The sequence below is a fragment of the Penicillium expansum genome (assembly GCF_000769745.1).
Source record: "Penicillium expansum strain MD-8 chromosome Unknown contig362, whole genome shotgun sequence".
NCBI classification, from domain to species: domain Eukaryota; kingdom Fungi; phylum Ascomycota; class Eurotiomycetes; order Eurotiales; family Aspergillaceae; genus Penicillium; species Penicillium expansum.
In genome coordinates, this window is record NW_015971526.1 from 358615 (window position 1) to 373339 (window position 14725).

Consider the following 14725-nt stretch of genomic DNA (forward strand, 5'->3'; position numbering starts at 1 on the left):
TTGTCATGTCGATATTTATTGTGCCTGTTGTTTTGCTGTGATATTTCTTCTATTCGACCAATACCCCCCTTGACTTTGAAAACTTTGTATTGTATCTATTTTCTCATTAATGAGCGCCGCCATCAAGGCCTTACGAATGCAATTTGCTCCTATCTACGGGTTCCCTATCCATGAGATATCGTAAAAGATGAAACTAAACCATAATAAAGTCATTTCATATCATAAATCCCGCTGGAGCCGCTATGATCTCCTGTGCCACATAACCATGAGCAAATGGGGAGTATAGAGTCATCTGAATGCATCGACACATTCGCACTTCAAGACTTGCGCCCCAACACCCTCTTTGGCTGCCGACTGTTTCCCGCACGAGCGCCAGGCGCCTCATCAATATCCATGCGCGAGCCATTCTCACCGCCATCATAAGTCTCAAAGAATCCGTCATCCTCATCAATATCGTCTGCATCCCTCTTACTCCCTCCAATGCCAGCGCCAAGCCGACCACCGCGCCGACCACCCTTCTTCCCCGCACTTTGCTTCCTCTTAACGGCCTGCTCGAGCGCCTCATTGTGCGCCTGGGCGCGTGCAGCACGCTTTGCAGCGTCGCTCTTGATGCGCGCAATCTCCGCCTCCAGATCGGAGACGACCTCGCCGCAGCGGGATTCCCACTCGCTCAAGTTGGCGATCATCTTAGGGAGGGACTGGGGTTGCACATCGCGGAGTGGGGCGACGGCCGTCACGTTCACGGATGGTGGGTTGGAGGCTGGTGAGAGGCGTGCTGTTATCAGGGAGGCGTAGATGGCTGTTGTTACGAGGGATTCGAGCTCGGCTTTTGTGGGGGTGCTGAGGGCGGTCATCAGGGCGCTGTAGGTGAGGGGTTTGATTGTTGTTGAGAGGGTTAGGAGTGAGAGGAGGCGGAGTTTGAGGGTTTGTTCAGTGTTCAGCTCGGGGAGGTTTGGAGTTGCTGGTGCGGGGTGTTGGTGGTTAGCTTTGGTTCTGGTAGCTTGGGGGTGTGGAGGTGTGGGGGTTTGGTTCTCTGGGGACAGTTCATGTGGGTGATTTGGAGCTTGTTTTGGTCCCTGGGCTTTAGATATATGCGATCTTACTTTGATATTCTTGCCATGTGCCCCACGCGAAGATCTCTAGTAGCTTCAGATATCCCTTAAACTCGGCTGGAGTGTCTGGTGACCGTAATGCTTGGACTGCCGGCAGCTCGAGCAGCTCTGCGAAGACGTAGGTTTGCGTGCTTGAAGTGGCATTTGTGATGAGATTGGCAATAAAGCGAGGCGAGCCTGCGCTGTTGGAGCGGGCTAGGTGGATGAATGGTTGGAGAGCCTCTAGGGCTCGTGTGTGGGTTTGATCCATTGGGATGTCGTGGTTGATAGAAGTGAAGGTTCAATGAAAATATTGGAAGGTAGCCAAGGGAGATACTAGCTGCAATATGAAAGGTACGGAATAGCTGAGTTTAAGATGGGAAGCACCAAATGTAGTCCAGATGGAGATACCTGTTTGCATCGAGTGCAAACACGTCTTATCTGATTCAATACAACAATAGTCACCGCGTTTGCGGCCTTTTGACGTCTTTTTAGATGTCTTTTTAAATAGATATTTTGCACGGCTTCTTCGACTTTATACATAGATGCCAGAAGAAAGCAGATAAAGGTTTAATTTGTGAAATGGACTTTGCTGTGTAACCAGTGACGTAGGCAGTAAGTAGTAACGGACACATACAATATCTTGAAATGGGACTAGAAATAGGATAAAAGGGTTCATGGCCATGATTAGGTGCATTGGTAACAGAACTGTTGTTATCCCAAATATCCAAGATGATACTTTGGACAGAGACACCATGTACATGAGTCTCAATGTCATTGTATTTGTCTTCAAAGAAACCCCAAGGTACGCTCGATGTCGCACGGTGTATTTATTCCTCATCAGTATCCTGTACCTGCGTCAACCAACCTTTAGCGCTCTGGGCCCTTGCTTTGGAATCTAAGAATTCTGATGGGGTAGCGCGTGCAGCAAGAACACCAAGTGAGCTGATTGCCAACATAACATAGATGAAATATCAGTAGTACCGTCTTTCGCTAGGGCACTAAATGCTCCTAGATCTCGGGCTGCCCTGTTGATACGCCACGCTAATCCAGATGCATGGAAAATACGAGCGATAGCTACATGAACCTTTAGGAGCTCGGGACTTGGAAGCGTATGGTGCGGGTTATGGTGTGTAAAGGTGGCAGTTTAAGGGAGATTATGTAGTACTTGCGGTAAGTGTTTCCTTGATCTGTATGTGTAGGGTAGCGAAGCCTCTTCAAACGCAAAATAAAAAAGGCAGAAGGAGGAATAAAGCTCGAGGGATATGGATAGCATTTGTAGTGCCACTGGCATTCTCCCGGGTAAAGTTGATTCTAGTTTCAAGTGCTAGAAAATAGCAGATAACTTTGGTCCAGATAATATCTATAGCGTATGATTAAAATTTATCTCTCCATGTTGTTAATGAGAAAGGAATGACGTGGCTGTATGCGTTGCCGCAATAGTTGTGTCATTTCGATCGATAGATTTTACTTCGAAAAGTCCAGTGAGAACACATCTCTTACCATACCACTTATGGCAATCTGCCCATAGACAAGTTTCTCTCGCTAAGAGCCCAGTCGACTGCGAATTCTCAATCGAGTCTTCTATTCCAGCATATAAGGATATAGTAGGTGTCGACCGGGTTGACCGCATTAGCGCAAGTAGGCCATTCACCAAAGACTCAGCATAATCGTAAATTTCTTGATCTGTCTGCGAAGACTAGATATAGCAGACAAAATCAGCTCTGCCGTCTAGTGGAAGGTGAGTGTGGAAGGCTTGGAGAACAGGTATAGTGTTGTTGTTGTTATGACTGATTGGTTGGTAACTGTCGACTTTCTCCATGTTACTAGTGGATGAGAGAAATCAAAAGGTTTGGATGGTGGGGCAAGGTCGTTCTTAGTGAAGTGATTGTCTGCTTAACATAATGAACAAGAGAGAGAGAGAGAGAGAGACGAGATCATGACGATGTGGTCTGGAGCTCAAAAAGAGTGGGACTTCCTATCTGGGTATGGCTCCCGCATCAGTAAACCACGTGATAAGATCAAGAATCGCTCCAGTATCAATCGGCTTATGTAATACTCAGAAAGCAGATTACAGGGTGCTGGGGGTGTGCTCAGTTATACTGCGCAAAGAGCGGCATATGGCTGAGAAAAGAAAAAAAAAGCCAGGCAGAAATCATGGTGATACCTTCACCTCCATCAAAGAGATACGGAGTATGGAGTGGTGTTTTCACACTCGATCGGCGTGGAGATTAGTAAAGTCTTACGTCGTCAAGGACTATTCTTGTGTCGATAGCCCTGGAGGTACGTACTCCATACAACATAGATTTGGTACTTTTGTTATTATTTAGTTGAGTCATTCTACTATTGATTATTACATCTCGGGTCTATTATATTAAAATGTGGTAATCACAATCCAGGGCCCCCCATTCTGCAAGTATATTCCGTAGAAAAAGCGACAATAAGCCGAGTGTAACTAGGTTCATCTCTGCAGACGTCTTGAAACAACCACATGTTTTCGTATTGCTTAGTCTGTTTCAGGCTTTCCAAGACACATGAAAATTTGTATTTACTAGGATTCTTCAGTGAATCATTAATCTAATTGAAAACCCAACCACAGGGATCTTATCAGCTGGCCACGCATCGCGGACTTTGTACACATTCCATAGCGTGGGATGCGGTCCACATCAATCACCGGGCAAACCCGCTTTGCTTTTCCCTCCCCTTGCGCCTTTGACCCAACTTTTTGATTTAATCTGATCGACGTGGCTTTCTGGCCAAACTATTTCTTTTTAACTTCTGCAGCTTCCTTTGTCCGCTCAACAAGGGAATGATCTGTTAGTCTTGCGCCATCCGAGACTATCCGTCCCTCTCAGCACGCTATCACCCTCTGCCATCGCGTCGGAGGCAGTTTATCGGACACCATCCATATGCTATAGTCCCGTCGTTCCTCGCCGTGTTCGCCTCGCGCTTCACCGTCGAGATGTTATCCACGAATCCGCACTCCGGCGGGACCAGTCGACCCGCACTGGCCACCACAACTATCAAAATCGACGGAATGACTTGCGGAGCGTGCACCTCAGCAGTAGAGGGTGCATTTCAAGGGATAGACGGCGCTAGCGATGTTTCCGTCAGTCTGATCATGGGCAGGGCCGCTGTACAACACGATCCGTCAGTGTTACCGCCCGCGAAAATTGCAGAGATGATCGAGGACTGCGGGTTCGATGCGGCAGTACTTTCCACCGAGGAACAAAAGAACCCCGACCCTGCTTCTTTTCCGGCTACGCGACTTTCGGTGACCAACTTGGCGGTTGAGGGTATGACATGTGGGGCATGTACGTCTGCAGTGGAAAGCGGGTTGAACGGTGTTAGCGGTGTGAACTCCGTAGACGTCTCACTACTTTCCGAGCGCGCAGTCGTGGAACATGATGCCGGCATCATCACACCGGAGCAGATCGCAGAGCTCATTGAAGATCGAGGCTTTGGAGCGCGAGTGCTGGACACTTCCCTAGTGGGCTCCAAGGAGCCATCTGCACCGGCTGGCTCGGATGAGAAATCTGGACTGCTGGTCACCACCGTTGCAATTGGAGGAATGACATGCGGCGCTTGCACATCTAGCGTCCAGGGTGCCTTGGAAAATGTCGATGGGGTACTCCAATTCAACATCAGTCTTCTGGCTGAGCGGGCGGTGATTGTGCACGACCCAACCATCCTCCCTGCCAGCAAAATTCCAGATCTCGTTGAAGATGCCGGATTTGATGCGTCGATCGTATCATCAGAGGCGCAGGCGTCAATTTCCAAAAAGACACAGCAGGTCAATTTGAGCTTGCATGGGCTGCGAGATGGCGTTTCTGCTACAGCATTGGAAGACAAAATTTTCCAGCAACCGGGTGTTCATTCAGCATCAATAAAAATGGCTACCTCTCGTATGGTCATCTCTTTTGACCCATCTACAATCGGCATCCGGTCTATTGTGGAAGTGATCGAGGCTGCTGGTTTTAACGCCTTAATTGTCGACTCAGATGATACGAACGCACAACTACAGTCATTGTCCAAAACGAAGGAAATCAAAGACTGGAAAAGATCCTTCATCATCGCCGCCTCTTTTGCGGTTCCTGTCTTCTTCATCAGCATGATTCTTCCGATGTATTTGCCCGGCATTGACTTTGGCAGTTTTGCTCTCTTCCCGGGCCTATTTCTCGGAGATCTGATCTGTCTCGCTCTTACCATTCCGGTGCAGTTCGGCATCGGCAAACGATTTTATGTCACCAGCTTCAAGTCACTCAAGCATCGATCTCCAACTATGGACGTTCTCGTAATGTTGGGCACGTCCGCTGCCTTCTTTTACAGCTGTTTCACCATGATCATGGCTTTTTGCAGCATGGACCACAGGCGCCCCAGCACCGTGTTCGACACCAGTACGATGCTTATCACCTTTATCACTTTAGGACGGTGGCTGGAGAACCGAGCCAAGGGCCAAACCTCCGCTGCTCTTTCTAGACTCATGTGTCTGACTCCATCCATGACCACGATTTACGAAGATCCCATTGCGGCAGAGAAACTGGCTGAGCGCTGGACCTCCAAACCTACACCTGGCGCAACTGAGCAATCCGCGTTGGGCGATGACATGACGGTGAACCAAAAGTGCATTCCCACCGAGCTCATTCAAGTCGGTGATGTCGTTATCCTCCACCCCGGAGATAAGGTGTCTGCGGACGGCGTGGTCATCCGGGGCGAAAGCTATGTTGACGAGAGTATGATCAGTGGAGAGGCATTGCCTATTCACAAAAAGAAAGGCAGCCAAATCATTGCTGGGACTGTGAACGGCACAAACTCCATTGATTTCAAAGTCATTCGAACCGGCAAGGATACCCAATTGAGCCAGATTGTAAAGTTGGTACAGGATGCTCAGACGAGCCGTGCTCCGATTCAGCGCATGGCTGATATTGTTGCCGGTTACTTTGTCCCCACCATCATCGGTCTTGGTTTGATCACATTCTTTGGTTGGATGTTCCTTAGTCACGTCCTGCCTCATCCGCCCTCAATCTTCGAAATGGCAGGCAGTGGTGGCCGAGTCATGGTCTGCTTGAAGCTGTGCATCTCGGTCATTGTCTTCGCGTGCCCCTGTGCTTTAGGTCTGAGCACCCCGACCGCAGTCATGGTTGGTACGGGTGTAGGCGCAGAGCATGGCATCCTCGTCAAGGGAGGTGCTGTACTAGAAGCTGCCACGAAAGTCACTCATGTCGTTTTTGATAAGACGGGCACCCTGACTACGGGTCGTATGAGTGTAGCTCACACCCGAATTGAACCTCAATGGACAATGAACGACTGGCGACGTCAACTCTGGTGGCTCATTGTCGGTCTCGCAGAGACAGGCAGTGAACACCCAATCGGACGAGCAATCTTCTCTGCGGCCATAACCGAATCAGGTCATCCCGGAGAAGATGGGTTACCAGGGAGCACAGGTGACGTTGAAAACACCGTTGGCCAAGGTATCTCAGCCGCCGTCGAACCTACATCTAGCGGCCAGCGTATCCGACACCAGGTCCTCCTTGGCAACGCCAACTTCCTCCGGTCCAAAGACGTCCCTGTGCCCGCTGATGCAGATCCCGACTCTGCGGAACCTGTCGAAGACCCGGAAGCTGACGTCCCCAAGCCCGGTGCCACCGCGGCCGGCATTACACGCATTCATGTCGCAATCGACAACCGCTACGCCGGAACCATCTCCCTCCGAGACACAGTGAAAGAGACAGCTGTAGCGGCAGTAGCGGCCCTGCATCGCATGGGCATCTCAACCTCCATGGTAACAGGTGACACGCTTTCAACAGCCATATCAATTGCCACAGCAGTCGGCATCCCAACCACTTCAATCAGCGCCTCCGTCTCCCCATCCGAGAAACGATCAATCGTCTCCGCCCTCCAAGCAGAAGGCGAGCGCGTCGCCATGGTCGGCGATGGCATCAACGACTCCCCAGCGTTGGCCACTGCATCCGTCGGAATCGCCCTCGCATCCGGCACAGATGTAGCCGTCGAGGCTGCCGATATCGTCCTCATGCGTCCGGATGATCTACTCTCTGTGCCAGCCAGTCTCTCCCTCTCGCGCTCGGTCTTCAAACGCATCAAGTTGAACCTGATTTGGGCTTGCATGTATAATGTTATCGGCCTTCCATTCGCCATGGGCCTTTTCCTCCCCTTCACGGGCTTCATGCTACCCCCCATGGCCGCCGGCGGTGCCATGGCGCTTTCCAGTGTCTCCGTTGTTGTTAGCAGTCTGCTATTGAAGTTCTGGCGGCGCCCGTCTTGGATGGAGGTTGAGCGTCTTGAGAAGGAGCTTCGCTCGGGTGCTATCTCTCCGGCTGGTGTGGCGCGTCGCGGTCATGCTCGTAAAGTGAGCTGGTGGGCTTCAACTAATATTCTGTCGAGTAGCCCGCGCTCTCTGCATCGTCGTGTTGGGGATATTTTCTCTTCGCTTTGGTCACTGGTCACTGGGAAAGGGCCCATGCCGGCTGGTCGGGGTGATGAGGGCTATGTTCCGCTGCAGACAGTTGAGTCACCTGTTTGAATTGTCTTCCCCCACTCACCATACAGAGACTCGTCCTGCATACGGGCTTGTTTTGTTTTGATGCCTCATGTTCATGTTGTTGGATTGGCATATTTCGGACCTGGTTTTGGCGTTTCAATTGGGTTTATTTTTAGTTATTCGATACCTCCTTCGTTAAGGACATTTCTGTCTACATTTGTTAAAAGAAGATCCTCTCACGTAAAAGAATCAAAGGCATATGCATCAGATTTCAGGCCACGCTCGATAGCTTTCTCTTTGCTCTATAGTTCACATTCTGTTTTCGTGTGAAATACATAATATATAATGTAGCCATAGGATCCATTTAAGGCTACAGATGATTCTAGCATACCCGTCCGACCTTCTCCAATTTCCACAGTACCTATCAATATCTACGTATAACAACTGGACGACATCGTCCAGTGTATAGGGCTATCAGTCACTCCGTAAATTAGCTTGTTAACTATAGTTAGCGCACACGTTGCCCCATAGAAATCATTTTCTAATTGTGGCCATCGTAGCCATGTGTGGATACTTAAGCGCAAATTCCGTATCGAGCGACCAGTTACTGTAATTGAGAACGTGTGGCTCAAAATCCGGGTTTAGAACCACATCGAAGGATTCGTTTCGAACCAGCAAAGGCTTCGAGCTGGGCCAGTTGACCGAAATCGAACGACCGTAGTCTATATCAAATGTTTCTCGAGTATACTCAACCGATCCTGAAACCATGGCGTCACGCAATTGAGGGAATGGCGTAAAGTCAATAAAGATTGGGTGAGGCGTGTTATTTTGTATTTCAGTCGGCCGAAGCCATTCCGGTACGTCCTGGAGAGTTTCGAGGGATGGAGAAAGACGGTACTACTGCTGTAAGCAATCTGCTGCGTCCAATTGAAGACGATAAAACAGAGAAGAGATATGCGGGATAGCAAAGGATGGTAGAACTAACACGAAGAACCCGATAGAGTAGAATATAGCCCGCCCACATCATATCCATCTCGCACGAGCCGTCCCGCTTGAACATTTTGATTAAAATCCGAGATACAACGTTCTCGCCTCCTCCCATGAAAAGGAGGTCGGGAAGAGATGGAGTCAGTGGAACGGGTGGTGCCCGAGGTTGAACGTGCGCTTTGATCAGCGCATCGTAGACGGTATGCTCGAAGCAGTCTGCATACGAGGGGTGCACCCTTGGTTGACAGATACAAGATGGAAGCTCTACGCCTCGATACTTGAATATGGTTGGTGAAGGGGCGGCTGTGAGTGGATGGAGAGTATTAGGAGCTTTTGGATCATTTATCGAGATGGAGTTTCTGTTGGAGAGTTCCCGTGTTTGGCGATGGGCGTCAAGTGTCGTTTGAGTTGTCCCCGTTTCTGATGGATGAAACGTCGAACCAAGCAATTGCATGTCACCCTGAGAATATGAACCACAAGAATGGACATTTTCATGCAGACTGCCTATTACGACAGGTGAATTATTGGGCTCATTTGATACCATGCTGCAATCCACCGCCAAGAGACTCCGATCTGTGTCCCCATGCAGCTTCGGGGGTGCTTGTCCGCCGTGGGCCGGATTCGACCCCAGGCCGCCAAGAATGGAGCTAGAGCTCGAGTAGCCTCTCGTACCCGCCATCTTATCATCTGGCGAGGTGAACATATCCACCAGCAGGGGCACTGAGGAGGATTGGGGGAAATGGGTGCTGGGATGTGTATCGTGCAGGGTGTTCCTCCCATCCAAAATCATAGCCATGGTTTTCTGGAGGCTATCCATCTGCCGTTGGATTTTTTGGACATCGGCCTGGATTTGGATTAATCGATCCTTGTCCGTCTCGCGTTTGATTCGCTGCGCCTGCTTGTCTAGCTCTCTCTTTCTTTCCAGCTGCCGTGATGTCCGGCGCCGGACCGCCTTCTTCGGGCCGGGGTCCATCTCCGTGGGCTGTGATGAATAGAACAGCAAAATCAAAAAGTATATTAATTCGAATTATCGCCGCACCGAGGTGGACGACATCGTCCAATTTTCCGATTTCAAGGGCTTGGTTCCAAGGTTTATCCCACCGCTGAGTCAGCGCTCAGGACCTCCAGGGCTCGGAGAGTGAAACTGAAGAACGGACGATGTCGTCCACTTTTCGGATCAGAGGGTTAAAGACAAGGCACCAAGGATCGCCAACCAGAAGGCCACAATGGTCCGGCTAGCCATTATGCATGTATTTCTCGGAGAACGGAATGAAGCCCGTCCGGCCTGTTGTGCGTCTGTCCGAGAACGTAGATGAATCTGGCTAGTTAGCATGTGCGATTCTTGAATACTAGAGGTATTCACGATTGTTTCGAAATAATTGCGAGTTAGTCATGGATATTTGGAACTTTGACGCGTTGGGGGCTATGATTCCGATGTCTTTAACCCATTGCTGTGCCTCGGCTCCCGGGGGCTGGAAATGACTGTAGCGCAAGTTCGTAATTACTCTACCTCGACTGGGGAATTTTGGAATATAAGCCCCCTATATATCGCGGGCCTCGACGTCTGTAACTTGACCGTTACCTACACTCACCCTAGATGGAATGATACGATCCACGTTGAGACCTGGCTCCTGCTGTCTGGATGGTATGGGAGATTTCAAGCCTCCAGTGGCGGAGGATGGATCACTGGATTTACTCAGGGACCTGCCATCCAGGTCTCCCAGAGGTACGCCGTCAGTACAACCAACGGTGATTATGCTGCCGATAGTGGTCCTGATGAGTGGGCGTTGAGCGCAGATGGCTCGGTGAACCTCCATCTGCAGGGATTCGCATCCCTCGCCCTACACGAACTGACAGTTATTGGCAAACTCATCACGGGTGATATCTCTAGATAATTAGTCAATTGACTTACAATTGACAACCTCTTGAGAGTGCTGATAAGGGGGCAATTTGCTATCTCCCTGTCTCCAAGACACTACTGAATGTAACGAGTTGCATGTCTGTAATTTACATACCCCTGTTTAGTTTATGACGCTTACGAAAAAAAACTATTTATTGATAAATTAATATTGCCCGTCTTTAATAATATACCTAGGAACAAGATTATATTTAAAATACAAAATACAAATACAAAGAAGACGTTGTTCTATTACGCACTTGACCCTACAACCAACCAAACTTGAATCTTCCGCTTGAGAGGCCTGAATCTTTTCCCATCGTCTCTCCTCTCAAAGAATTTCTAACTTCTCACAATGGGCACCCCTGATAGTTATCTGCCTCCTGCCTTGAGCGCAGAAACTATCACCTCGTTGATCCTATCATTGGATCTCCCTGCACCAAGCTCCATCGAGCCGCTGCAGGTTAAAGCCGCCTTTCATTCCATTTATCTCATTCATTTCGCTTCAGTACAAGGTATCACAGCACGAGAAAACAAGGATGGCACCGTTACGCTCGTGCTGCGTGTCTCTGGACGGCAGCTACCTGTCATCAAGACACGCAACGAAGTGGGCGTCATGACCTGGATCGGCAAGCATACCTCTATTCCTGTACCGGCTATAATCCGATACGATGCAACGGAGGATAATGTGATCGGACATGAGTTCACACTACTTGAGAAAGCGTCCGGTATCAGCGTCGATCAGATATATGCAACGCTATCCGATGAGGTCAAGACTCAGATGGTCCATCAACTGACGGATTATCTGATCGAGCTGCATGCGCAACCCTGGCACGAGGGGTACGTGGGCGGGCTGACCCTAACACCGACGGGCGATATTGCCTGCGGACCACCTATCGACGAAAATTTTTGGCAGACGCCGGACCTAGACAAGTACTGGTCTGCCTCGGCCGGAGTTAAGAGTACAGAGACGCTCGAAAGTCTCAACCCCATACCAGCCGAGGGGTTCTCTAGCTACACCGCCTATACGAACGGCTGCCTCGAGCGGTATATCCACGCGATCGAGACCCATCCCTCTTTAAAGCCCCACCGCGACTTGATCCCTCGGATCCGCGAGTTTATGGCGCAACTACAGCGGGAAGACAACCAGACTGAGCTCAACCGTGTCGCCTACATCATGGCACACAAAGATCTGCATTTTGCTAATATCATGTGCGACCCGGACCAGCCAGGGTGTCCAATCACCGCGGTCCTAGACTGGGAGTTCAGCGGGGTGGTTCCCGGCCCGAGGTGGAACCCCCCGCGAGCATTCCTGTGGAACATGAAATGGGACCCTGCTGATAAGGCAGAGCAGACCCGCATGGAGCAATTGTTTGAGCAAACCTGCCGCGAAAAGGGGGCAGAGCATATTTTGAAGCAGACTCAGCTGAATACAAAGCAGGAGATGATGCAGATGGCGGTCAATCACATTCGAGCTATTGTCGAGGTGTGCCCGCGAGGCCAGGCGCAGGACCGCGTGGCCCACTGGCGCACGGTGGCGGAAGCCGCCATGGAAGGATTTCAGGCGTGATGTGTACCATACAAAGACGGTATTAATGTCAGTATGGTATACTCTCGGAGAACTTGATAAGGGAGGATAGGAGTTCAGAGACTTTTGACTTCACGTAGATCGTTTCAAGGGTCTCAAAGGTTGATTCTTCGAGTATAGGAGCCCCAGAGCTCATGCTGTTTCTGGGGCTGGGAATAGCATGGTTTTCCGACGTTAGGGGAGCGGCGATGAAAAGTAGAAATAGACATTTCGATTTTTGGTATATGTTTGCTTGCAGACTGAGGAAGATTTGTTTCCCTAAATATGCTTCCCTGAGCCTCGCGTGATATAGAGGGTCTGTGATTCTGTGAAGTTGAATACAACTAATATGCGACAATTCTCTTATTGCGGCATACAAGAATAATCGCCCGCTTATGTCCTGACGTCTTTTTTGGTAGTCAAATGTCATTTTAGATATCTTTTCTAGATATTTTCCCTGGTATTGGTGTTCTAGCTAGAATGTAGGCAGCGAAAACGGCTTGAAATGTGCAAATCGACGTTTCTATGTACAACCTTTGGAAAGAGGCGGTAAAAAGCATACTTTGTGCAGGCCACTTTCCTATCTATAACGTTTGATGATGACTATTTATGTAAGAAAATGCTATATGAAACGGACCTGGCATTCATCACCACCATTAAGGTAGAATCTAGAGAATATTTGCATTTGCAGTAAGTTACAGATGTGCCTAAATGTTCGATCACTATATATTCCTGGCCTATTCCAGGTACCCTGCGTTGTTCACACTCACGCAATCATGCTGCGAACAGTAGCTACTGATCCACTTTGAAGACTCTCCTGATCCAAGATTTCTTTGCAGCAATCGAGGCCCTCGCTACTGCAGCTTGGCTATCCTCCGATACACCAGTTATCTCCATATCGAACCCATGAAATGCCCCCTTCCAGACGTGAAGCTCAGTAGAGACACCACACTTCCACAATAGCGACGCATACGCAACGGCCTCATCCCGAAACACTTCCGCCTCTCCTGCATCAATAAACGTCGGCGGTAAACCCGTCAGGTCCGTCGCACGTGCAGGTGCAACCAGGTAATCAACTTGCTCCGGTCTGTCCGGTCCAAGGACACAGTCCCACGCCATCTGGTTAATGACTCCACACCACGGCCCAACATGCTCAAACTGCTTCGCTGACGCCGTTTGACCTCGGTCATCCAGCATAGGCGTGAGTAGCATTTGGGCAAGAAGGTTTAGCGTTGGGTGCTGATTCTGCCGCGCAAGCAAGGAGCATCCTGCTGCGATGGGGCCACCACCGGAGCCACCCAGAATCATGATTTGAGCTGGGTTAATTCCAAGCTCGGCTGCGTGATCCGCTACCCAGACTAGCCCGGCATAGCTGTCGTTCAAAGCCGCCGGGGCTGGATGTTCTGGGGCTAGACGGTATTCGACAGATATTGCGACGATATCTATACCTTCAAAGAAGCGGATTAGGCTGTCTAGCGCGATAAATCGGTTGCCGGCTATTTGACCACCGCCATGGATAATGTACACCGCCGGTCGGGAGCGGTTTGTGGATGACATGCCACTAAACACGGAGAGAGTGACTGGGCCATCGGAGGAATCAGCAACATATTCTGTATGTTGCATGTGCGGAACCCCAGCAAGGACGGTTTCGGCAGAGAATGCACAGGAGACGGCTCGGATCTTGTCGATGGTATCGAAGAGGGAGAGATCGAAAGCGTCGAGTTTGGATTGAAGCGCCGAGTCGTACGGGGGGCGAGACATCTCAAGAGCTGTGACAGTAGACATTTCTCAATGGAGATTCAGTACCGAAGTATGGTTCAAGAGAGGGAAGGGTCTTCCCTGGTATACTTATATAGGTCCAGATCATGGCTCTGAAATTGCGTGCCATCACCTGTATCTGCTTCGAATATGAAACTAGATAGTATGTATTAGTGTTCCGGTCTTAAACTCGGTAAATGAAGTCAATCTCTCTATCCAGTTTGAACCAATCTTTTTCTTTTATTGTGGACGACATCGTCCACCTCCCCTCCTTAGGCCCCGCTAGTGCTAGACATCCTCGGAACCTCCACGTCCGGTCTCATAGGTTGCACCATTTTATGCCTTAACTAAATTTGTCTGTCCGGAGTGATAATTTGCCGGTGCTGGATCAGAGAAGATTGTGAGGCGTGCAAATCAAAGGTATACGGATAGCTCAAGTATCCGAACCGGGAAGACTATGTGGATCACATCTGGTATAGACTAGTTGAGTACCCACTGTATAAACTCGCAAGGGCTGAGTATGTTTGGAATGAAAACAAGTTATGTGTGGCTCGTTCGGCATTGCAATAACATGAAATGCTGGTGATCTTTGTTTCTGTATATATATCTACGAGAGTCAGGACTTGACCAGAGGGACCAACGATAGTTTCCTTCCAGACGTTTGTAGGGAAAACACTATACAATCACATGACTTGAAAATCTTGTTCAAGGAGTTTTTGAAAGAGTAACGAGTGGTCGTGAGGAAAATTATATGTCAGTCAAATAACCCATAGAAACTACCTACATAAGTAGGGCACGTATAGGCAGAGTCTGTGTCGGCTTGGCCTGTATGAGACTGTCACTGTTGTAATACATACTACATACAATATGTAGCATCACCAGTGCACGTATTCAAGTGAATCAGACCGGTTATTGTTGAAATTACA

At 49.5% G+C, this 14725-nt stretch overlaps 5 protein-coding genes across 5 annotated transcripts; 2 read left to right on the forward strand and 3 right to left on the reverse strand.

Annotated features, from left to right (window-relative positions):
• Window positions 1-317: 317 nt before the first annotated feature.
• PEX2_104430 (uncharacterized protein) lies at window positions 318-1362 on the reverse strand (the record flags this gene model as incomplete). Its single annotated transcript, XM_016747712.1, has 2 exons — window positions 318-1033; window positions 1104-1362. The coding sequence occupies 2 exons, from the start codon at window positions 1360-1362 to the stop codon at window positions 318-320; spliced, it is 975 nt and encodes a 324-aa protein (XP_016593199.1).
• Window positions 1363-4053: 2691 nt separating this feature from the next.
• ctpA (Cu(2+)-transporting P-type ATPase CCC2) lies at window positions 4054-7632 on the forward strand (the record flags this gene model as incomplete). The annotated part of the gene is made up of 1 exon (XM_016747713.1): window positions 4054-7632. The coding sequence occupies one exon, from the start codon at window positions 4054-4056 to the stop codon at window positions 7630-7632; it is 3579 nt and encodes a 1192-aa protein (XP_016593200.1).
• A 492-nt stretch (window positions 7633-8124) lies between these two features.
• PEX2_104450 (DUF3425 domain-containing protein) lies at window positions 8125-9631 on the reverse strand (the record flags this gene model as incomplete). Its single annotated transcript, XM_016747714.1, has 3 exons — window positions 8125-8487; window positions 8576-9559; window positions 9617-9631. 3 exons carry the CDS (start codon window positions 9629-9631, stop codon window positions 8125-8127), a joined length of 1362 nt encoding a protein of 453 aa, XP_016593201.1.
• Window positions 9632-10829: 1198 nt separating this feature from the next.
• Window positions 10830-12044, forward strand: PEX2_104460 (phosphotransferase family protein; the record flags this gene model as incomplete). Its single annotated transcript, XM_016747715.1, has 1 exon — window positions 10830-12044. The coding sequence occupies one exon, from the start codon at window positions 10830-10832 to the stop codon at window positions 12042-12044; it is 1215 nt and encodes a 404-aa protein (XP_016593202.1).
• A 789-nt stretch (window positions 12045-12833) lies between these two features.
• Window positions 12834-13826, reverse strand: PEX2_104470 (alpha/beta hydrolase; the record flags this gene model as incomplete). Its single annotated transcript, XM_016747716.1, has 1 exon — window positions 12834-13826. One exon carries the CDS (start codon window positions 13824-13826, stop codon window positions 12834-12836), a length of 993 nt encoding a protein of 330 aa, XP_016593203.1.
• Between the last annotated feature and the right edge of the window lie 899 nt (window positions 13827-14725).